At 37.2% G+C, this 23,983-nt stretch overlaps 1 protein-coding gene across 1 annotated transcript in view; it reads left to right on the forward strand.

The window, feature by feature from the left end:
• LOC122791430 (doublecortin domain-containing protein 1-like) overlaps nucleotides 1-23,983 on the forward strand; it is a 526,863-nt gene that overhangs the window by 438,172 nt on the left and 64,708 nt on the right. Inside the window, exon 17 of the mRNA XM_044059172.1 lies at nucleotides 18,973-19,123. Coding sequence (XP_043915107.1) covers nucleotides 18,973-19,123 — 151 coding nt within the window. The remainder of the gene's footprint in view (nucleotides 1-18,972; nucleotides 19,124-23,983) is intronic.

The raw sequence follows: 23,983 nt of genomic DNA on the forward strand, positions 1-23,983 counted from the left end.
CAACTATAAAGAGAGAGCCACATTATATAACGGAAATTAATAGAACATGTTATTATGCAGCAAAACTAATAACAGACAAAATATTACTAAGAAAGAATAATTAGTAAAGGGAATAAAACTCCACTGCCAATTGTTCTGTGGACCGTTGTTCCACTGTGGCGATCCCTAATGGGAAAAGCCGAAAGGAGAGGAAGAAAATAGATCACTACCATTGAATCACCAACTAGAAACAATTGTGAAACATTTAAGAAATGAAGTATCATTATTGGGAAAATTCAGAAAAGAAAATCAATCTAAAACATATTAGAAAGGTGAATGAGCCAAAACAAAAATACAATATCAAAACAGATAAGGATTTCAGTTATGTTCTCTGCAGAGGCTGAAAAACATAGGGGATACACTGAGAAATATGAAGAAAGGATACAAAATAAACAGTTTAAAGGATGACAAAAGAAATTCTACAGGGTGCTAGGACAGCAGTAGTTGAGATACCACCAACAACAGAGGAAATGAATGTATTCTGCTTAAATATCTGTGAGGACCCAGTTGAGCACAATAAAGAGTTTGAGTGAATAAAAGAAGTAAGAAAGCAATTGAAGACTCTGCGATACAAGAGATGGGTTCAAATAAAGTAACTCCTACTGAGACAAAGATAAAGTTTGGAAAAGCTCCCAAATAGAAAATGCTGGGTCCAGATGTGTATCAAACCTTTGGTTAAAGATATTAACTTCTTTGCACTGTGATTTTGTCTTGAGTAGAAACTACATCTATGTACACCCTGAAATGACACAGCACTGGTTAACAATGAGGAAAACCATGCTTGTACATAAAAGTCGACCTACAGATCACACTCAGAACTGTCGACTAATAACCTGTCAGCCAACAACATATAAATGATATACAGGAAGTGATGCAGATAGAGTATACAATCATTTAGATAAAAATTCAATTATGGCCATAGAACAGAAGGTGAATAAAAGAAATTCATATGGAACATTGTTTGTTAAACAAAGCCCTAATGGAGAGCTGTAAAAATGGCAAGAATCTCTGTATGGTATGGATAGAGTAGAAAAAAAAACATTTGAAAGTATTCCTCACTTCTGGAATATAGAATACTTACAAATATTCAACATGCATCATGCGCTGGCAAATTTTATTGCAGTTACTACAAAGTAAAGGCAAACCACTTTGCATATGAACCACAGAAAAGGACAAATTGCTACCCAGGGTGTGATAACCCAGCGTGGAATATTATAGGTTGATTCTTTGTCGCTATTACTGTTTTGTCTTGCTCTTAGCCCTTTAAGCTGCTTACTCAGAAGCCTAGGTCACAGAGTCAGTCTGACTCTAGGAAAATCATCAAGTGAAACAATAGCTCATCTACTTTTTGTGGATGACCTAAAACTGTGTAGTTTATCAAATAAACACCTGAAAGAACAGCTACAAGTTATTGAAGCCATCCCAGATGACAGGAATGTCATTTAGCCTTGACAGATATGCAAATGCAACATTTAAAAGAGGAAAACGCTCAAGAAAATATAAAACTTGGGGAGGAATGTGATATAAAAGATTTGGAAAAAGAAGAAGTGTACAATATCTTGAACAGATGAAGGGACAGCAATACAGCATGAAAAATTGAGAACAAAACTGAATAAGGAATACTTTTGAAAAATAAAATTAATACTGAAAACTGCTTTGACATCTAGGAATAAAGTTCAAGCAATAAATCAATTTGCACTTTGTATTTTAACTTATAGCTTTAGGATGACTGACCAGAAAAAGAGCTGGGTAAGTTTGACAGGAAAACAAAAATATTGCTCCTTACCCATCAAATGATATACAATATATATATATATATGTATATGTACCCGCAGTGGTGGTGCTGCGGTAGCGTTGTCGCCTCACAGTAAGACACTGTCCGGTTCGATTCTCAGCTAGAGCGTCTTCTGCATGGAGACATGCGTGAATGGGCATACCTTCGTTGAAGGTTGTGCGTCAGAGCTGGTAACTCGGCATGTAAAAATCATTAGCGGACAGGAGTTCAGCTGTGGCGATCCCTAACCAGGAAAAGCCGAAAGACACAACAACAAATATATATATATGTATATATATATATATATATATATGTATATATATATATATATATATATATATATATATATATATATGTGTTTACTATCAATTGTGTGAACGACAAGCTGTCAACATATATGCTGCTGAAAATTAGATTGTCGTTTACACAATGTCAAGTGTATGGGGAAGGCGAACCCACTTATGCGAATGCAGTAGTGCATTCACTTAAGTGTGTTCAACAAAGTGTATGGAGATCACGGTACAGTGGGGATTGGAAATTCATCCATATCCCCACTGTAGTGTGATCTCGGAGTTGGAATATATTATTAGCAGAGGTTGTAAGGGGGTGCAGCTCCTATACAGATATCACATGATGTTTTGGGTTTTGGATAATTCACATGGGTGTTATTTTCAATATGTACACTGTTGAAGATGGAGCACTACAACAATGAGTGAAGCTTCATGGAAATGTATTTTATTTATAATTTCATGATATGGTGTTGTGGTGCTGGGAGGTATACATTTTAAGGGAATTCAAGACAGAGAGCTCTGCTCAGGGTTCGACATCTACATCAAAATAAATTTAGTCATTTCGGAGAGGTATTTTACATATGCGCAAACCGCATTTTTGACATTACGGTTCTGAAACATGCATGGAAATTGGTGTTTCGATTTAATGATAGTAAACCATATATATATATATATATATATATATATATATAAATACAGAAATGGGTCATGCGTCAAAACATTGAAATCTCATAATGTTGAAATTCATTACATAGAGACCATAACATCGGAAATTCAAAACACTGAAAACCCAAAACAATGAAACTTCAGAACATTGAAACTTAGCTTCATAACACTGAAATCTACATCACACATGTAAATAAGATCCCCTCCACCTATAACAACACCTAACAAACACACTTTCTACTATGTTTTTGCAGGGGAGCAAGCCCCCCTGCACCCCCCATGTAGGGGGCTCTGCTCCCCCCTGTAAATTAAATATACCAACCCCAAGATTACACTACAGTGGAAAAAAGTTAATTTCTTAACCTCAGTGTATGGTGACCACGATACAGTGAAGTTAGGAAATTAACTTTTTACCACTGTAGTGCGATCTTGTAGTTGGTATATTTAATTTACAGTGGGGGCAGAGCCCCCCACATAGGGGGTGCAGGGGGGCTTGCCCCCCCCCTACAGAAACGTAGTAGAAAGTGTGTTTGTTAGGTGTTGTTATAGGTGAATGGGATGTTATTTACACATGCTTTGTAGTTTTCAATGTTATGAAGCACACTTTCAATGTTCTGAGTTTTCATTGTTTTGGGTTTTCAGTGTTTTGGGATTTCGATGTTTTGGTCTCAGTGTTTTGAATTTCAATGTTATGAAATTTCAGTGTTGTGCAGTAGACCCATATATATATATATATATATATATATATATATATATATATATATATATAGGTTGGGGGTTGTGAGACTGCATACAAATTTATTGACATTATCAGATCCAAACATATTAAAACTTCTAAAACATAAAAGAAATAAGTCTAAAATGACTTCTTTGCTTAGGTTAGCAAAAGCCTTTAAGAAAAAAAAAACAGGCATTCAACCAGACATGGGTAAAAAACAGGTGGTAAAAAGTACAAAAAAGCAGAAGGAAGAATCCAAAGAATGGAATCAGGAAAAAAGAAAAGATAAATGGAAAGATCACAGTTATAACAAGAAGTAGAGAGATCTGCTGGAGCAGCCATATATTGACCAAGAGCTGTCATGCAACTGGCTTAGACAAGGTGAATTTAAACCAAAAGATGAACGGTTAGTACTGAAAGCCCAAGATAGTGGATTACATGCCAGATGGGTCATAAAATCCAGAGAAAAGGTAGGAGATACAGGCAAATGTAAGTTTTGTGGTACAGAGATAGGAACAGTTACAGATATTATTGCTGGGTGCAATATACTCATGGCTGAGGGTTTGTTTACTGAAAGACATAACAATGGACAAAGTTGTAAAACTGCAGACTTTGCAAACATTACAACATAGAGGTGGCTGAGAGGCATTGGAAACATGAACTGCAAAATGTTGTTGAAAATGGTGAAGCAATGATTATGTAGGATTATACAACAACCCCCCATTAATATTCTAAAACGTGCATGCTGATTGGTCAGCATGCATGTTGTAAATCAGTGTTATACTAATGGAAAAAGGTCCGGTTGCATGGACTTTTTCCATTAGTACAAGTCTTTTTTTTACAGCAACGGAGAACGCAAGATCTCCATTGCACACTGTCTTGCTATGTTAAAGGAGTTTAACATAGTGACACAGCTTTAAAAAAAGTAACGGAGATCTTCCTTTCTCCGTTGCTTTTTTTAAAGCTGTCTCGCTATGTTAAATGGGTTTAACATAGCAAGACAGCTTTAAAAAAGCAACAGAGATTCTCCATTGCTTTTTTAAAGCTGTCTCACTATGTTAAACTCCTTTAACATAGCGAGACACTTTGTAAAAAGCAACGGAGATCTTGCTTTCTCCGTTGCTTTTTTAAAGCTGTCTCGCTATGTTAAATGGGTTTAAAATAGCGAAACAGCTTTAAAAAAAGCAACGGAGATTCTCCTTTGCTTTTTTTAATGCTGTCTCGCTATGTTAAACTCCTTTAACATAGCAAGACAGTTTGTAAAAAGCAATGGAGATCTTGCTTTCTCCGTTGCTTCCACCCACAGCTCTGATGCACTGCATAAGCATACGCATGTGCAGTACATCAGAACTGCCACAGAATACCAGACAGCTGCGGAAGGGCAGCAAGGAGGCATTATACGATGCCACTATTTAAGAAAAGTAATTATTTTTTTCTTAAATAATGTCATTGCATAATAGCAATAACCCACTTCTGGGTGTGGGTAATGCTGGATTTACCCATGGTTGTCTTTGTTTGGCCACTTGGGCTTTGCCCTCATGACCAAACCACACCAACCGTGGCTAAATCCAGCATTAACCACACCCAGGCATGGGTTATTGCTATATTATTCCATACCAGCAGCTAAGAGGGTAGAAGCAAACAGACTAGATAGATGCTTGGATTTTTGAAATTGCTATACCCAGTGACTATGGTATCTTATGAACTGAAAGACATAAATTTGCATAATGTCAGGACCTGGAAGCAGAAACTATAGCAATATGGAATAAGGATGCACAGATAGTTCCAGCTGCAGTAGGAGCAAGTGGGCTAATAAAAAAGAATGTTCAAACATATCTGAATATGCTACTGATAAAAGTAACCCTTTATAAACTTAAAAAGGAGGCAATTCTGGATACATTGAGGACACTGAGAAAAGCATTCATATCAAATGTCAAAGACTGAAGCAAAACTAATTTTACAAATGTTAATTACGCCCTGACTTAGGAATGGAGTCCATCACATCAAGGTATGTAAAAACCTAAGCATCTGGAGAAATTCAACTAAGGATTCTAAATGTTGCATTTTGTTTCTTAGTTTCCTAACACAACTAAAGGATTGCAGTTTTTCTTATCATCAGATGCTAACCAAAGTGCATGGCCTGCTTTATTAGGCCTAATAGTCAAATTCTTTGTCAATTTTATGATGTTATTTTTGACAGGAGAATTTGATTGATCTGCTGTATACTTCAAGGAACCTCTTTTCTATTATTAATATTTTTTTATGTTGGTGCACCATCAGAGTGGTTTGCAGTAGAATTTCTCTTTATAATTAGGTCTGATCAAGACTGCCAGTTATACACAATTAACTAAGTGAGAGAAGAACTTTTTGAAGTTACATTTTGTGACGGCATCTGGGGAGAAATGCTAAAAGTAGTTTTTGAAACTTCATTATAGAATATGATGAGATTATTATGTTTGAAAGCTCTGAATTTCAAGATATTGGTTTCAGCAAGTTTAGAGATTTTGAAGGTGAAGGTCACTTTTTATGATTTGACTTATCCAGGAAGGAAATTACCAGAGGAATAGTACAAGAAGAAGCTATATTCACAATGATTTGGTCAATAATACAATGTCTTCTAATTGGATTTTTAACAGTTATGTCAAGGGAACTTTTGTTTATTAAATCTCAGAACTTAATTTTTGAGTGTAGCCTACATTGGAGGGATAGGTACTCCAGTTTATTCAGAAATCTCACAAAATAATAGAGTTTTTTTGTATAGGGAGTTCATCAAGTAAATTTAGGAACCTTACATGATTTCAAGATGACATAGATGGTGTACTGTAATAGGCTATAAACTAATACCAGGTCCTCTTTTAATGTGATTTGAATCTCAGCTCTGTCTTTAGGTCTCTGGAAATCACTCTGGAGGTGACATGGTCCTTAGCAAATATGGATATGCCAACACACTTGCCATCAGGTATGAAGGCATGGTAGACACAAAACCAATGGCTTCAAAGGAGTGATTTCTGAACATTTACACTAAGTTTCAGTAATTACACATATATGGATGCATTCCAAATGCATGAGAGCCCCAAGATGAGGCAGTTTGTTGTTGAGACGTCTAGCTTTGAGCAGAGCCACCTTAATGTGATACTGTTTGGATTTGTTATGTTAGTTACATTGGGGTGGCCATTAGCTGGACTCTGACTAGAAAAGGTACTATGGTGTCAGCAAAGGCTTTAGCAAATATGCAAAAGCCTTGAAAAAAGAGGTGCAGGCCATCCTTTGGAGAGCAAGTCTGGCTACCAGGCATCTCATCCCATGATGACACATACTGAATCCTGCTATAATGGCACTGACTATTTAACCAGTTATTGAAAACCATTATCTTTTAACTTAGGCATAAGTCTTGGAGAAGGAAGCATTCCACTCAGGACCAGAGTCTTGCCTATATTTTTAACATTCATTAAGAGCTCTGCCATATCTCTCAACATCTGTATGATATGAATCTTTCTTTATACTATTCACAAAATAAAGTTTTTTGGGTCTACCTGAAAACACCGACATGCCAAAACACCGACGACGAGAACACCAAAACCGGAAGATCGACAACGGAGATGACTGACAGTTGAAAAGCCCGATGCTGAGAACACCGACATGTTAAGGTAAGTGTGCGATAGTGACAGACTTAGGGTTAGGGGTGGGTTAAGTGAGTTAGGGTTAGGGTTAGGGCACGGGTTAGGTGAGTGTACGATAGTGACTGACCTTAGAGTTAGGGTTTGGGTTAAGGTTAGTGCATAGATAGTTGTATATGTAAGGTTTAGTGTAGGTTTGTAAGGTTTTTGGTGTGCTTGCGTTGTGTGTGTGTTCTTCGGAAAAGGTATTTGTTTTGTTTTGTTGATTGTCGGTATTGTGGTTTGTCGGGCATGTGAAGTTTCGTGCTTTTGAACTGTCAGTTTTGTGGTGTCGGTTATCTCATTGTCAGTGTTTTGGAGTGTCGCTGTTTTCAAGTAGACCCAGTTTTTTACCGCTCCAGTAAACTGCAAATTATTATTCAACAAATGTGTAAATAAATCAGTATTGTGCAAATTAGCACTGTAAAATGTAATATTATTTACATAAATTAACACACATAAATGAGATACCTTACTAAAAGTATACAAAGCATAAACAACATGGCTTACATGGACCAACTCAAAGCCCTGTCAGTATACTCAGCATCCTACAAACTGCTAAAAGGTGACCTGTATCTGTCATATAAGCCATTCTGCAATCCATTTACTGATGGATTTACTGCATATCAGCAAGTGAAATGGTATTAGATATACTCAGTTTGGTGATGAACACCTCTTATGCAACATCAAAAAAATGGTCTGAAAGGAAAGGTATATTTTTCAGAGGATACTGCTGCTGTGGAGACACCCCATCCACACAAAACAAAGTTCTTCTTTGTCTGTTTTCAAGATCTTCTTCTTCTTTCGGCTTTTTCCGGTTAGAGGTCACCACAGGGGATCACCAGTCCACTCATGATTGGCAGTGGAGTTTTACGGTGTCGAGTTGCCATCTCGGCGCCCAACCTTCCACAGAAGGCACACACATGCACACATCTAGGGCCAAATTAGAGTGTCCAATCCACCTACAGCATGTCTTTGGGATGTGGGAGGAAACCGGAGCACCCAGAGGAAATACATGCGACCACAGGGAGGACATGCAGACTCCGCACAGAAGGCACCCCAGCCAAGGATCAAACCAGAGAACCTCTTGCTGTGAGGTGGCAATGCTAACCACTGCACCACCGTGGCCGCCCAATTATTTTCAAGATCTATGGAAGGGAAACAGAAAATTTACCCCAGGACTACCCCCTTTACCACTAATGGACTGATGCAGCTCCTAAATGCTTTAGCCCATGCATGGGTGTCCTCAAATTATCTATGGTATGATCCCTATTACTCTCATTAGGGGAAATATATAGAATTATTGACCATGGGATGGGTAAGGCCAATCTATAACTAAACAGTACATGTTTCTATGAGCACAAAAAAGGAAACTGGCTAGGCTTAAAATGGCCTGTAAGGGCAGCAAACCTACTACTTACTTTTGAACCTATGAACCTACAAACACATGGAAAGTGTCAATAGTGATAAATATGACTGCAAAATAATACTCTTTAAAATGAGAGCACTACACAACAGAAAACTGTAACTGAAGAATACATTCAAATTACCCAGAATCTATAGAGAAGTAGATGAAGTACCCTTTGACTTCATTCCATTGCTATATACAGAGTAAATGAACATAGTAAAAATAAAATTAAACTTATAAAAGTCAGAAAAGTAAAGGTCTTCAAATAAACTTGAGAACTATGAAAATCAGGAATACTGAGGGGGAAGGCAGCATACAAAACAAGACAGATGTGACAGAAACATAGCTGTCCTCCCTGAAAATTAAAATAAATGATAAAATAAAAAAAGAAAACACTACAGGCACAAATATGTCTAAATGCAGGAACAGGCAAAATAATGAAAACATAAACATACTAATATCCTGGTAGAAGAGCTAAGCATAATGTTAACAAGATTTTACAAAACTATCAGAAACTATGATGTACCATATGAGACTAGCATCTTCCCACTAATCAGACCAAGAATCAGAGGATCTTAAATCACCCACCTTTTAAAAATATATTAAACTTAATGATTGATCCAGCAGTGTCTCCAGTGGCTAACACATTTAAATCAGCCTTAAAAAATAAAATGAAAAAGAACCACTAAACAAGGCAGGGTGCCATTAACCATTGCCCTTCACTATTCTTATGTGCCCCAAAACACCTGCATCTAATAAGAATTTATCCTCCCATATCCTAAGCCCAGACACTAATAAGAAGCATAGATAGATATACAACTAAATTTTACAAAATGTGATAATTACAATCACCCCTTAAAATAATCAAAGAAAGGATTTATGTCTGGAAAAAAACACATGTCCTGTACAAAGCAACTAAAAATATAAAAATTAACTTCCAAAGGACAAAGATGCTCTGGTTGTTAGTCTTACGGACTTCTGCAACAAACATTATACAAGCTGCATAATTGCGTACATAATACATAAAATACACAATATGGAAAAAAGATGAGGAACAATGATCTGATTAATCACAAATTAAATATTACTAAAATAGGTGTGAGCAACTACAGTCACCCTTTTCTGAGAAGAATTCAGAGATATATAATAATAGTTGTAAAATAAAACATGCCATCATTGCAATGAACTTGTTTAATCCAGACTTAGACAATAACACACGGTTGAACATCATTACTGAAAATCCAACAAAAATGCTGCAAAGAAATTAAACTGTCATAAATTTTTAACTATACAATGAAATCAAAATCCTCACTGCAGTGGATCTGCAGAAGTGAGAACTCAATTCTCCGTAGTACAGAAGAATTACAGTACATGCCACATTTCAGCAAAACTATACCAAACATTGCATTCTCATACTTTGAACATAAATTAATACACATATAAATAAAATAAATCCTATACCAGAATGGTCAAGAAATATTCACTAAATAAACAAACTCAGTAATTTGATTAAAAAATTCAGCAATTCACTAGCAAAACAAGAAAGATTCCTGTGATGATTAAAATATTAAAAAAAGACAAAGGAAAAAAAGAAAAGTAATCCACCAAATAGTATAACAGCACTGTTTTGAAAGAAAACTAAATGCAACATGTTTCAGATGATGTTCCAGCATCCTCATCTTACCAACACATGTGCAGTTCTGAAAGTCGTTCTACACTGGGTTTGTTGCTGCAGCAGCCTTTGAGATAGCCAGTCAAACTGAGCAAAATGTTTTGCAGCATCGATTATCAAACTGATAATAAACTATAGGTTCATTGGTAGTTAATAGGCATGCAATCCAGCAGACACGTGTTGAACCTAGCTCACTTTCCCAATTGCCCCATAGCCATGTCTGGTAAACTGACTTGCTCAAGGTCAGTAGGTAAATTTATTATTTATTTTACATTTGTTAACCGGGATAGTCCAACTGGATACGTGTCCATTTTCAGTGGAAGCCCGGGGAGAAAAGCTCCAAAAAACATATATGAAAGACATACAAACAAAATATTCTAACACGTTTCTAGTATATACAACCAGACCATATAGATGAACACACATTATTAATTCATTGACAACGACATATAGCATGATCAATACATATACAAACAATATTAAAGCATGTTAAATATCTAAAGTCATATCATGCATCTGAATGTGGTATTGATAAGACTGTGCAGTCCTATCAGGAGACAATGTGTTTAAGCCAAGAGTTACTGCAGTAGTGGAGTAAGACTAAAGTTAGTCTGGTGTGGAGCAGGGACATAACCATTTGTTACTGAGATGGCTTTTGATAGATTTTTTAAAATTTGGATTGAGAAGATTTCAGGGAAATGGATGAAGGCAGGGAGTTCCAAATTTTGGATATGTAAAATGAGTAGAGGGAGACACCGGCATGGTTGTGGGATCTAGTAACTGTTAATAGTAGCTTATCAGTGGAGCGGAGTTGCCTAGGACAGGAATACTGCTGAATTAAGTTGCTTAAAGATGGTGTTTTATTTGGGTAGGACAGCAACCTATAAGAGATGATAAGTTGATTGTAGATTAGTAAATTTGGCAGTTCAAGTCAGTCCAATTGTTTAAGGTTATGGCAGTGATGGGTTCTAAAAGATGAGTTATTCGCAAATTTGGCTATTTGATTATCCAAGGTTGCCAGTTTGCTGGTTTCTGTTTTGGATAAATTTGTTAGGATTGGGGATGCATAAAGTAATGTTGAGAGCAAGTGAGTACGAGCAATTGTGGTCTTAGCAGTATGGTTCAGGAAGGATTTGTGTTTGTAGAGACTACCTAGCTTTCTTTGAGTGTTTTTAATAGCTAGATTAATGTGGATATCAAACTTTAACTTGTTATCAATGTTGACGCCTTGTAGTTTTGTGTAGGGAATCAAACCCTGTACTGCAGGACGTAGTTTGTTAACAATTCATAACTTTAGTCCTCTGTGGTAAATGTCAGACAGTTTATGCACAGCGTCATATTAATGCAGATAACCCAAGGAACATATGCACAAAGCACAAGTTAATAAGAAAACTTGCCAGTGTTTACTAAAACCAGAAAATAACAAATATACAACTTAATCTTTCTGTACTAGATCAAAAATGTACAATAGTAAAAAAGAAAATTATGATAGGAAAGGATCACGCAGGAGAAACAAAGAAAGAAAGAAGAAATAAAGAGAAGCTTGAAAATTACATTATAAATGGATATGCCCATCCCACATCTCAACTTAAATTTTCCCCTCTAGTCACTAACCATTCCACCCTCTGCTCCAACATTAACTACAATTTTCTGCTACATCCATATCTCTCTCCTGATCAAACCGAGAGAAAAAAAAATATTTAGGTACTCTTATTTCTCTTCATCATAATAGGTATAATCACATTGATTTTTTTATTGTACTTATTGTATGTTTTACCACATCCATTTTGTATTGAATGGTGTATTTTTACTTTTGAAAAAATTATTGTATATACTGTTTTCTCTGTAACTGTTTGTTGGAGCTTTTCTCCCCGGGCCTCCACTGAAAAAATGCTATTCGTGTCCCAGTGGACATCCCCGGTTATCAAACTGAAATAAATAAATAAATACATATTTTGTGTTTGTGATGTATAAGCCAACACAAAAGAAACCATAGCAATTTAAAGCAAAGCATTATGTAGTAAAAGTAATATATAATATAAAAATAAAATATACATTTTCTCTGTTTTTATAAATCAAGAACATATATATATATATATATATATATATATATATATATATATATATATATATATATACATATAAATACATACATGTATAATTCATTTATGAAAAGTATTTGAGAGAAAAAAAAGTATAATTATATGTAGTAAAAATCAAACAAATCAATACAGAGTTCAGCTCCATGATACATATGGATAATTCTCTCTCTCTGCATCCCAGATGACTCAAGTCTGATTAGTGAAATAATGGCTATTGTTCACCCATTCTGGGAGGAGGCTGTGGTTCATAGGTTTATAGGTTTATAGTTATATAATAGGTTAATGACCATCAAGGCTTTTATAAACCTAGCCATGTAGTCCAACCAGATTATGTCCATATTGATCATGTGTATTTATTGGAGGTAGGGGGTTGTTAGGAAGTTTCTAGAGGTTATGTGTGTGGGGATAGGTATGTTAGTTTGGACATTACTATCTATCTATATGAGAGACATGAGGTTCAGACCCAGGGTGAATTTCCAATTTCCTATCCATTAATCAAGGTTATGATTAAATAGGGTGAGGGATGGACTCTGCTTCACATGGACAGGGAGCCTGTTCCAGAGCGTGGGGATCCTCTGAGATACACATCTATCTCACAAATATGTCTTATTTATGTCACAAGCAAAATTAAAGTCCCTCGATCTAGTGGTTCTGATGGTGTTCATTTTTGTGGATATGCAAAAGGTCCATCAGATCTGAATCCAGGGATGCCTTTTATGTCAGGCATAGACCACCTCTCAGTAAACTGTAGGAGGCAGAGTACAGAGATTGGACTTTAAGGTGATCCATATAGGATATTGTGTTTATACTTTGGATTCATCTGGTTAGGAACCTTTGTGGGCATTCCAACTGTTGAAAATGTTTGGTCAGGTACATGCCAAATTGGGTATTTTACTCAATGATAGGCCTGATAAGGGCTGAATAAAGTAGCACTATTACTTCCTTGGACCTGGATTCCATGCTCTTACTTATAAGTTAGGTGACATACAATGATTTTCTTACTACGTATCAACATGTTGGTCAATGGCCAGATTACTGTTTGCATATGTTCCCCAATCCCTGACAATAGGGTCAACTCTTAAGGGTGTCTTTTTGATGGAATAATTAGCCTGGCTGGCATTTTTTCCAAAAGGCACTATAATGCATTTCATGGCATTGTGTTTTAGTCCATAACTTTGGCACCATATTGCATATCGCCTACTCAGAGGTAATCCCTGCCTAACATACAAAGCTATGTCAAACCCAGAGCTGTTGGGCATGCTCCACTTAAAGAAATCCCAATCCCTCCAAGCTACACGCATCAGGGACTTAAACCTTGTCACCACAATAAACAGAACATGCTGGAGGGATAGATTCCTGTCCCAGAGACTTCCCATACTCTGGAACAGACTACCTATCTATGTCAAACAGAGCTCCTCATTAGCACTCTTCAAGAAAAATCTTGATGATTGGATGGGTAATAGGAAATTCACCCCGGGGATCACTTCTGTGGCTCTGCTCGACAGGGGCACAGGAAAATAATTTTCTTGGGTGGCGAAAGCCAGGGAACCTTTTGGGCTAGGCTTGTATAGGCCCTAGGGCCAATAGCCTAGTACCTACCTATGAACCTATGAACCAGTCATTTGACAGTGTTAGACCCTGTTGTAAGATGCTTGTGTCTTGGGAGGAATCTATGTTAGCTCCCAGTTTGTAGTCATCTGCAGACTTGGTCAGCCAAAGGCTGTTGACATTATCCTTTACCTCAGAGAAGTGAATGCCAAATAGGAGTGGTCCCAACACAGAGCCTTGAGGCAACACACTGGCTGGTGACTGGTCTCTTAGTGGAGGTGGTATCACCAGTCCTGACTTCTTGGGTCCTGCCCATGATCCAGCTGGCAATTCAGCAAGTTATGTAGGGGATTATGCCCATTTTGGTGAGTTTGTCAACTATATCCGAGTATATCAAATGCCTTTGCCATATCCAAGTAGATGGTATGCATCATTTTCCCTGCATCCATTGCCTTGGTAACCTTGTAAAAGAAGTTCACAAGGTTTAACAGGCATGATCTTCCCCTGATGAAGCCAAACTGGGCTGAGTCCAGTGTCTGAAGGTTTCCTGTGTTTTTGTTAATAATTTCTATGATAATTCGTTCCATGGCTTTGCATATTAGAAAAGTCAGACTAATAGCTCTGTAGTTTCTCAGGTCAGTTGATGGTCTACCCCTGTAAAGTAGGATAGTCGTTGCAGTCCTCCATTCTTGTGGTACAAAGCCTGTTCAGAGGCTCCAGTTGAAAAGTGACTCAAGTAGTCCTGATAAGTCATGTTTCCAGATATTTAAGAGGTATTCCTGGATATTGCCCACTGAGACTGTGTTTTTGGACTTAGGGAGTGCTGACAAGATCTTCTCCCTTTAAATAGTTGAGGGGGCTTATGATAGTAGGTATTTCATAGAGAGAGATGAGGCTGGAATGGGGTGGGGGAGGTAAACTGTGTGCTGAATTTGTTAATCAACAAATTTGCTGTCACTCTGAAGAGTGAAGCTGTACCTGTGAGCAACAGTTCGGCATACTGATGTGTGCTGCCTTTGAGGTTTCAAATATAGCTTAGAAGGCCTTTTTGTTGTTTTTAGCTTTTAGGCTATCTTGACCTCATAAATGGCCTTGTTGGACTTAATTAGTCCTCTTAGTTTCGTATTCAGTTTAATTAGAGAGGTCCAATCATTGTGGGAGTTGCTCTTCCTGTTTTTAGCAATGACTTTTTTATTTTTGTTATATACCCCATTAAGCTCGGGATTCCACTAGTGTGGTTTGTTTTTACAGTTTGTTTTGGGCTTAATTCTAGTAGGTACAGCAGCCTCTTTGCAGTCATTTACATGGTTGTGGAGGATCTCTCTGAGCAATTCCACATAGGTTGATGTGAACTCTGGGCCTGGAGGGGCATTGAATTTTGATAAACTATTGCTTAATAGGGTGTAGTTTGCTTTGGTGTCATTCCTAACTGTTACAGGGTTTGCTGGGGTTACCGAGTTGATTTTTATTTCAAAGGCAACAGCTTTGTAGTCTGACCTTACCAGTGAGGTTGTGACACTGGGGGGTTGGAGGGGCAGTGCTCTGCCATATTGGTGTGTAGCAGGTCCAGTATGTTTGAGCCTTTGGTAGGACTATCCGTTCAAAGGTATTTGTGTTAATAAAGTCCAGGAATCATTGTGGTTGCCAGTATGAGGCAGTGTATGTTTCCCAGTGTATATAGAGGGTAGTTAAAGTCTCCCATGAATCAGGTATTTAATTTAATGATCTGTGTAGGGCTAGGTACAAGCTATGGTATTGTAGAGACATGGAGGGTGACCTATAGCTTGCTAAGATATGGTATGGGACTTTGTCTATGATGATTTGCATGTGGATAAATTCCACAGCATCATCCTGTTTAACAACCATAGTTATGCTTGTTGCTAATATAGAGTGAGTTACTTCCACCTTTTGTGTCTGTTTGTGCAGCTGATAGTCTAACTTTGTGGAAGGGATTCAAACAATGTCTCTGTAATGGCACAGATGTCTATATCCTCCACAGAGAGCTACAAACAATAACACAACACAGCTTCACTCTGGCTGAAGCATGGTTTTCTACCATAAAACTTTTACTCAATCCCAAAAAAACAAAACTAATTCTCTTCAGCCCAGGTAGATCCCCTGCACTCAATGACTTCATCATTAACTCCAAGGACAATACCTCAATCACCTCAACAGCACACACTAAACTCCTAGGAGTAGTAATCGATAACAAACTCAAATTTGATATACACATAGCCCAAACAATCAAAAAAGTTCACAAAAAGCTTGGTCTGTTGTATAGGAATAAGCAATTCATGACCAATTATACCAAAGCCACCATTGCCAGAGCCCACCTATTATCCACCCTACTGTATGCCTCACCAATCCTGACTAATCTTCGCCACAGCGAACAAAGCAAAATGGCATCTTGCTACAACAAGATTGCCAAATTTGCGACAGGTGCCTCTAATAGAGCCCACCACTGTCTTTCCCTCAAACACTTCAACTGGCTTGAGCTGCCTCATTTACTTCTTACCACTCAACTCTCCAAAGCCCACAAAGTATATTGCCTCCCAAATAAAATCCCCATTTTACAAGACCTAATACAACCCTACACCACCACCCGAGCCTTAAGGTCAACAGATCAAAGTCACATAAATGTCATCAAACATAGGAATGAGGCTGGCAAATCTCTTTTTGCCTGCTCTATAGCAAAACTCTGGAACTCACTTCCAAAACACATAACTTCTACAGGTTCTGCTCCACAATTTAAAAAAACTACTCAAAACCCACTACTTTAACAAATGGCTATGGCCATGTGACTCCTCAGGTTAATCCACTACATTTGCAGTGATACAATGATTCTACCAAGGATCACCTAATACTGCCTAACCTCTGTATATTAATTCTTAACTAACGATGTTCTATTCTGTTTGTATCTACTTATTCATCTCTGAAGACAGTTAAACATTTACCTTCATACAAGTGGTATGCTTCTGGAATACAATAATTGTATCTATACATATATCTATGAAGAAATGTAAAATATGTTCTTGTATAATATTGCATGCATTTAGGAGAAAGTGTTGTAATTCATAAAATTGTTATTTGTTAGATTGTTTTTTAAGTGGAGCTTTTCTCCCTGGGCCTCCGCTGAAAAGGGACCTGTGTCCAGTCGGACTTTCCCAGTCAACAAATGTAAAATAAAGTAAAATAAATATATAAAATATGGTGTGGAGTTTCTTGCTTATGCTCCTATCATTGAGCAGTAATACCTTTAGGTTTCTTTGGGTTATATGTGCTATGTCGCTATATTTGTCAATTTGTCATTGCCTAAAAAAGACTCTAAGGGGGACAATAAAGTTTCAACCAATATTTGGAAGTGTAAGGGGAAAAAGTACAAGCCCTGCTTTGCAGAGCAACGTGGTGTGGTCTGTTACCCATGTCCTACCATGCTTAAAAATATTGAACCACCCTGTAAATACACCAGAAACTAAACCGATTATCGAAGTCAGTCATCTTTTGTTCATACTGTGGCATCATCCTTGGTGAAGGTAGAATCCTGCTCAATGCAATTCACATACCTGTCTGAGACACATATTCAGAGAGATCAACAATGTCTCTCTTCATATAGTCCTAGGAGGTACATCTCAGGTTGTTGACACCTTCACGGACTATGCCAAAATTATCCTGTTACCTGTGGTGTAGCGACTTTAGTGCATGTGTAACTTGGCAAATTCTGGCTCCAGATAAGTAACTAGTTGTTATTTTTCCTTGTTCAGTCTAGTGGCTCCAAGATGACTTTCCTGCCACTTCTGTGTTGTGAGCAGAGGCTCAAAGCACAGAAAGACAAAGCCAGTTTTGGGAAGTACATGTATTGCAGCAACTAACTCTTGTCTGTACGTGTCAGGAAGTGTGCATGCATAGAGAGAGGAGCAATGGTACCCCCCCCCCCAGCGCCAGCGATGCAGGTATGCATGTCACCACCAGGGTCAGGGTTAGAGTCATGCTGGCAATGATCTCATAGCTCACATCCTAGATGATGTGAATCTTCGAGCGAGGTGTGCACCATGTCATTTCCTGCCAGAGACAAGCATGATTGACCATTATAGGGTCCTTATCTGTATGAATTTAAGGTTGGGGGGCACAGTTTCCAAATGGGACATGCAGAGTGCCAAGAAATATTGCACTTTCTGTGTTTTTTTGGATTTTAATTGTATGCTTATCAACTTTTAAATAGAATGTCACGCTCATGCATATCAACTATTAATGGCTTAGTATATGTAGATGTTTAATCTCATAGACTAAAATATGACACATTGTTGGCTGAAGTCTTTATTTGCAAGTTATTTCGATAGAAGTCAAAACAGACCTCTGCATACTCTAGTTTCTCTAAAGTGTACATTTTCCAGAGATTAGATTTGTAAAGAAAAATAGAGTTATATTTTTGAAACTGTCTACATTATCATGATGTTGACACCATGCTTGACAAGTTAATACTGCAGAAATGTGTCCTGAATGACATGGGGCTTAGCCATCAGTATAGTATATGCTGTCTAAAGTAAATCATTTATCCTTGCGTGAATATTTTGTTCACTTGATAGACAGGAAAAGTACTGGGTTATCTTTTACATGGACCATATGACATGTCATATACCTGACAGGGAAATGTTGGCCAAGTAAAATTGTTTTTATCTCTTTTTGCAGCATGCATTCAGATCCAAACAGCCCAATGGTACCCTAGTGCTGCAGCTGATAAAAAACTAAGTACTTTGACTACACTTCTAGCTAGACTGAATATGATACTGTTTCAAAGCTTCTAGAATCAAGGGTGGCAACTTGCTGAGCCTGACATGCATTAATGCCCATTGAAATTATTTGTAGTAAAACTTGATGTTGACGTAAAGATACCTGTAAGTGTCAGACAGAAAAACAGTAATGTCTTTGCAGTCATGACAGCTATTGTATTATATTAGTAGAGTGTGTGTGTGTGTGTGTGTGTGTGTGTGTGTGTGTGTGTGTGTGTGTGTGTGTGTGTGTGTGTGTGTGTGTGTGTGTGCACTTGCAAACCAAGATGTTTGTATTCAATATAATTATGAGTATTTCACATTTTACTATAGCTGCTCGATAACTGCACATCTCGGCTAAATATGTGCAGTCCTGCTCAAATCCTGTACAATCCTGATGGAAATCAAATTGTATCATGGGACCAAGTGGAGCGTGATATGTTATTGGCTGTTTCAGCTGGAGAGCCTTTTATGACAAGCAAAGGTTTGTACTGATATTTGCACATTAGTTCTGCTGTAATCTAACTCATTTGTATACAGTATGCTTTTAAATTTCTGTGGGTGCTATTCAACCAGTTAGTTTTTTTTTCATCCTGGGTTCATAGATTCATGCTTATGGCTTAAGTGACCACTGAGAAGCTTAGTCATGTCAGCCAATAGTATAAGGAATTTGATATCTTTCACTACTAACATGCATGTCTGTCAACCTGGACAGAGCCAAAAATAATGGAGGGACAAATGCCAACATCAAGGACAGATTTTAAATATTGCTGTTATAAACTTAGACAGTTGAAAGAATAATAGGTTTTATATTGTCAAAACCAAAGGATAAGAAGGACACACAGAGAAACCATTAAGTAAAAACTACACAAAAAACCCAGCCAAGCAAGAATTTTTACTGTCTGTTACACTAAACTTACTGTAGTGGAGGCCCATGGGATATATGCAAATAACTCCTTTAGGACATCATAACTCCTTTAGGACATCAAGTGTTTCAGCTACATGGCTTCTGAATGTCCATAATGCTTTTACTTTTTAAGTTTTACATTCAGGCCAATAAAGTCAACCCCCACTAGCTGTGAACATGCAGGTTTTGGCCTTTTTATTGACCTCATCAGCACAGCATAAGTGAATAGTTTGGCTATATTTCAGAAACACAGAAAGCTTCTTTAAATGAGGTACTCATGTATGAGGCTTTCTATAACATGAATCTTATTGCAGGATTTATACACCATTACCTTACTTAAATGAGGACATTATACAGTTATTTTTGGAGCATAATGATGGTGTTTCATGTCAGAGCCATCTCTAGAATAGAGAGGTCCACCAGTGCCCTGGGAAAACCTCAGACTGGTCACCCCAACCTGAAGTTGAAGTCCCCAAAAATATTTCCAGGAAAATGGACTAATAGATCACTTACACCTTTTAAATAAACCTCAGTACTGCACTCAGACCTCTTCAACAACTACAACTTAAACCTATGACAAATTTTGCCCAGAGCAACCACACTTTTCTCCCTGCCCTAGTTATAGCTCTGCTCCATGTACTCTAAGACTTTTATTATTACTAATTCTTCTACTTGGCAATATAAGATTCATTGTTTATTTTTAAATATCTTTATAGTCTCGTTTACCATTCTTCCTCAGTTCCCATTTCCATTAATATTGCAAGTGTATTCATCCACATGGAATTTATGTAATTGGCTCATTTGATTTTGGTTTGTAAAAACAGCTCAGAAAGTGACTGTCTTTAGTTGTTAAACTATTATGTTCATTAAAACTTAAATATAAATTTTTCAGCAAATATTAGGTACCAGAATAGACAAAGATAAGCAGTTTAATGACTTAACATTGTTCAGCATAGATTCATTACAGAAAGGCCTTGTCTAATACGTTTGGTGAAATTTAGGGACACTTTAGAAGTTTCTGAGTATCCTGTGTCCTTGTGTTCATGTTAAAGCTTAATTTTTAAATTTTAAAAAATCCCTGTAGCTCAACAGGTAGCACACACACCTTTTATGTAGAAGGCTGTAGGTTCTATACCCACAGCAAGTAGATGGATTAATTTTTCAATACTGACACTGGAGTGCAGCATAAGGGAGATTCTTTCTGTTTGTGTCATCCTTTAGATTAGATGTTAAAAGAAAGCCCCATTTGCCTCAGGTGGCAGTAACTCAGGTGCATGAGAAGATCCTATGGCACTCATCAAAAAGAGTATGTGAATTTTTTCAGTGCCTAACCAAATTTTACCTAGTTAGTGTGAATAACACCACAGGTCTGACATGAAAGGAAGCCATACTCATAATGTGACCATCCCAGTGAAGTGTAAATAAAATAAATAAATAAATATTCTCCACATTCTCAAAATATGACTTGTAACTGGAGATTAGTAGAAATAATTAAAACAATGTATTATACACACTAGTAGAAAACACATCTGACACAGATATCCTTCAGAAGGGTCTCACAGAAACGGATAACTGGTGCCAGAGCCACGGCCTAAAGTTAAATGCCAAAAAATGCATAGTCATACCCTTCGGGAAAAACAAGGTTACCCCTAGCTACCAAATAGGTGGCAATCCACTGAGCACAGAAGAAGTTATCAGGGACCTGGGGACCCAGGTTGATAGTAGTCTGTCATTCGACACCCATGTAGCTAAAGTAGTTAGGAAGACCTTCTACATTGCCCACCTTATCATGAAGGGATTCTCATCTAGATCAAGGGAGGTTATAGTCTCCTTTACTCATCACTCATCAGACCAATGATTGAGTACAATGCCCCATTCGGAATGTATCTGACCCGACACTTGCAGCAGCTGGAGAGGCCACAAAAGTTCCTCACCAAAAGGATAAAGCTTAATTTTTTAAATTTTAAAATCCCTGTAGCTCAACAGGTAGCACACACACACTTTTATATAGAGGCTGTAGGTTCTATACCCACAGCAAGTAGATGGATTAATTTTTCAATACTGACACTGGAGTGCAGCATAAAAGGAATTCTTTTCTGTTTGTGTCATCCTTTAGATTAGATGTTAAAAGGCCCCATTTGCCTCAGGTGGCAGTAACTCCAGGTGCATGAGAAGATCCGCGCTCATCAAAAAGAGTATGTGAATTTTTTCAGTGCCTAACCAAATTTTACCTAGTTAGTGTGAATAACACCACAGGTCTGACATGAAAGGAAGCCATACTCATAATGTGACCATCCCAATGAAGTGTAAATAAAATAAATAAATAAATATTCTCCACATTCTCAAAATATGACTTGCAACTGGAGATTAGTAGAAATAATTAAAACAATGTATTATACACACTATTTCTGTTTTGAATAAACAGTAAATCACATGTGAACTCACAAAAGACATGCAGATTGTTCTTAATATTAAATGACAGTCCAACTTTATTTTATGAACAACCCCTACATTACTCCTTCAGAAGCTTCTCACATCATTACTGTCACTTTATCAATTTAAATGGTACCAATAAAAAAGTCAATAAAAAAATAAATAAATGTACCATAATAAAGTCTTTATTAATAATTCATCATTTAATACTCTTTGGCTGCAAAGTGTCAAATTTAAAATTACACCAAGTCACATTTTGTAAAAGCATTTCTGAATCATTATAATGTAAATATTCACTCTGTATTTTATACATAATAAATTAGATGCTATAGGGTTTTCTTAGATTAGTACTAAGCTAACTGCCCTTACGAGCCATTTTAAGCTTAGCCAATTATCCCTTGTGGGACTCAAACCCAGCACTTTGTGTTTGTAAGGCAAACACCTTAACCATTAGGCCACCCTCCTAACCATCCAGGTGATTTCTTATATATGCATCTCAGATGTAAAACTTCTCTCTTTGTACTCGTAGCTCATTCTGTTTCTCATTTTCTGATAACAAATAGCTTTACAGATCAACATCCTTTATCCCGAGTATATTCCCTTAAGTACTGCCTAGTTTAAGAACCCACAGACACATAGTCCCTGGTCATGTGTCTGTAAGTAATATTGGTAGCTTGTGCTGTCCGTCTGTAGTTTATGCATTATCCTGGCTCTCTGATCCTTCATTGTACCACCACCACCCCTTTTCCTTTTTCATTCAGAAAGCACAATCTCTAGCTTCTATGTTAAGTACTATCCTTAAGGATTATTATTTTTTTTTTTTATGTAGCTGCCTATACGGTGCATAATCTGCTAGTCTCTGTAAGGATAAATCCTCAAATTAAGCATGTTTAGCCTGCCAACATAGTGAATGTTCCTCTTACTCTCAACAACTAAAGCAAATGCTATGTGCACCTTTTTAGTGAATTTGTTATTTTCCTTATGTATTTGTTTCCCGAGGACTAAACAATAATTTCACTGCCTGCTTTCATCTACAGGTGCAGGTGGGGTCTACATCATATATTTAAAATTCCAAAATGTCGAACACCATATGTTCGAACTTGGAATTTCGAATATTGAAAACATCAAACACTCAGAATAGCTAATTTTTTCACAGGGAAAAAAATTTGCTGTTCCGAGAAACATACACACAACACAAGCACCCCAAAATAAATAAACCACACACATACAGTTTACAAAACCCAACCCCACACTAAACCACACATACATTACTAACTATCCACTTACCTTAACCCATACCCTAACCCTAAGGTCCGTAACTATTGCACACATACCCTATGAAACTATACACAAACAAAGCAATTAATACACACACATAGAGTTAACAAAACCCAGTCCTACACTACACCATACATACATTACTAACTATCCACTTATCTTAACCCGCACCCTAACCCTAAGATCCGTAACTCTCACACCACAGTGGAGGAAATAACAAAGCCACAGAACGGCCCACCAAAATCTTGCCCTAGGTAAGATTTCGATGTTCTGGGGCTTTGCTATTTTCATAATTCGATGTTGTAGGTTCGATGTTTTAACATTCGGCGTTTTACTTCTTCGAAGTTTTGATATAGACCGTACAGGTGATATGTATTCTAGAATCACATCCGCAGTATACTTAACTACAGTTATTGTGTTCTATAAACAGTTGTTTTCATAGGCTTTGTGCTTCAGTTTATTTGAACATATTTAAGGCAGATATTTTAGTTTAGTAAATAGTAGTTCTTCTTTATCATGTCACTTTCATTCCCAATTCCTACCTGTTTCACCTCCTAAATAAGGTGCACCTTTTGGCTCATCTCACTTTTTTCACATCTAACTCCTTTTTCTGAATGATCAGAATGTGCTTGCTTTGCATCTGTGTTTTTCATTAAATATTACCATATCTTGCACCTTGAGTAATGCAAATTATGCACAATTGCTCATTGACCCTGTTCTGTGACC

This window comes from Protopterus annectens, chromosome 17.part0 (genome assembly GCF_019279795.1).
Source record: "Protopterus annectens isolate FY-2018-M chromosome 17.part0, PAN1.0, whole genome shotgun sequence".
NCBI classification, from domain to species: domain Eukaryota; kingdom Metazoa; phylum Chordata; order Ceratodontiformes; family Protopteridae; genus Protopterus; species Protopterus annectens.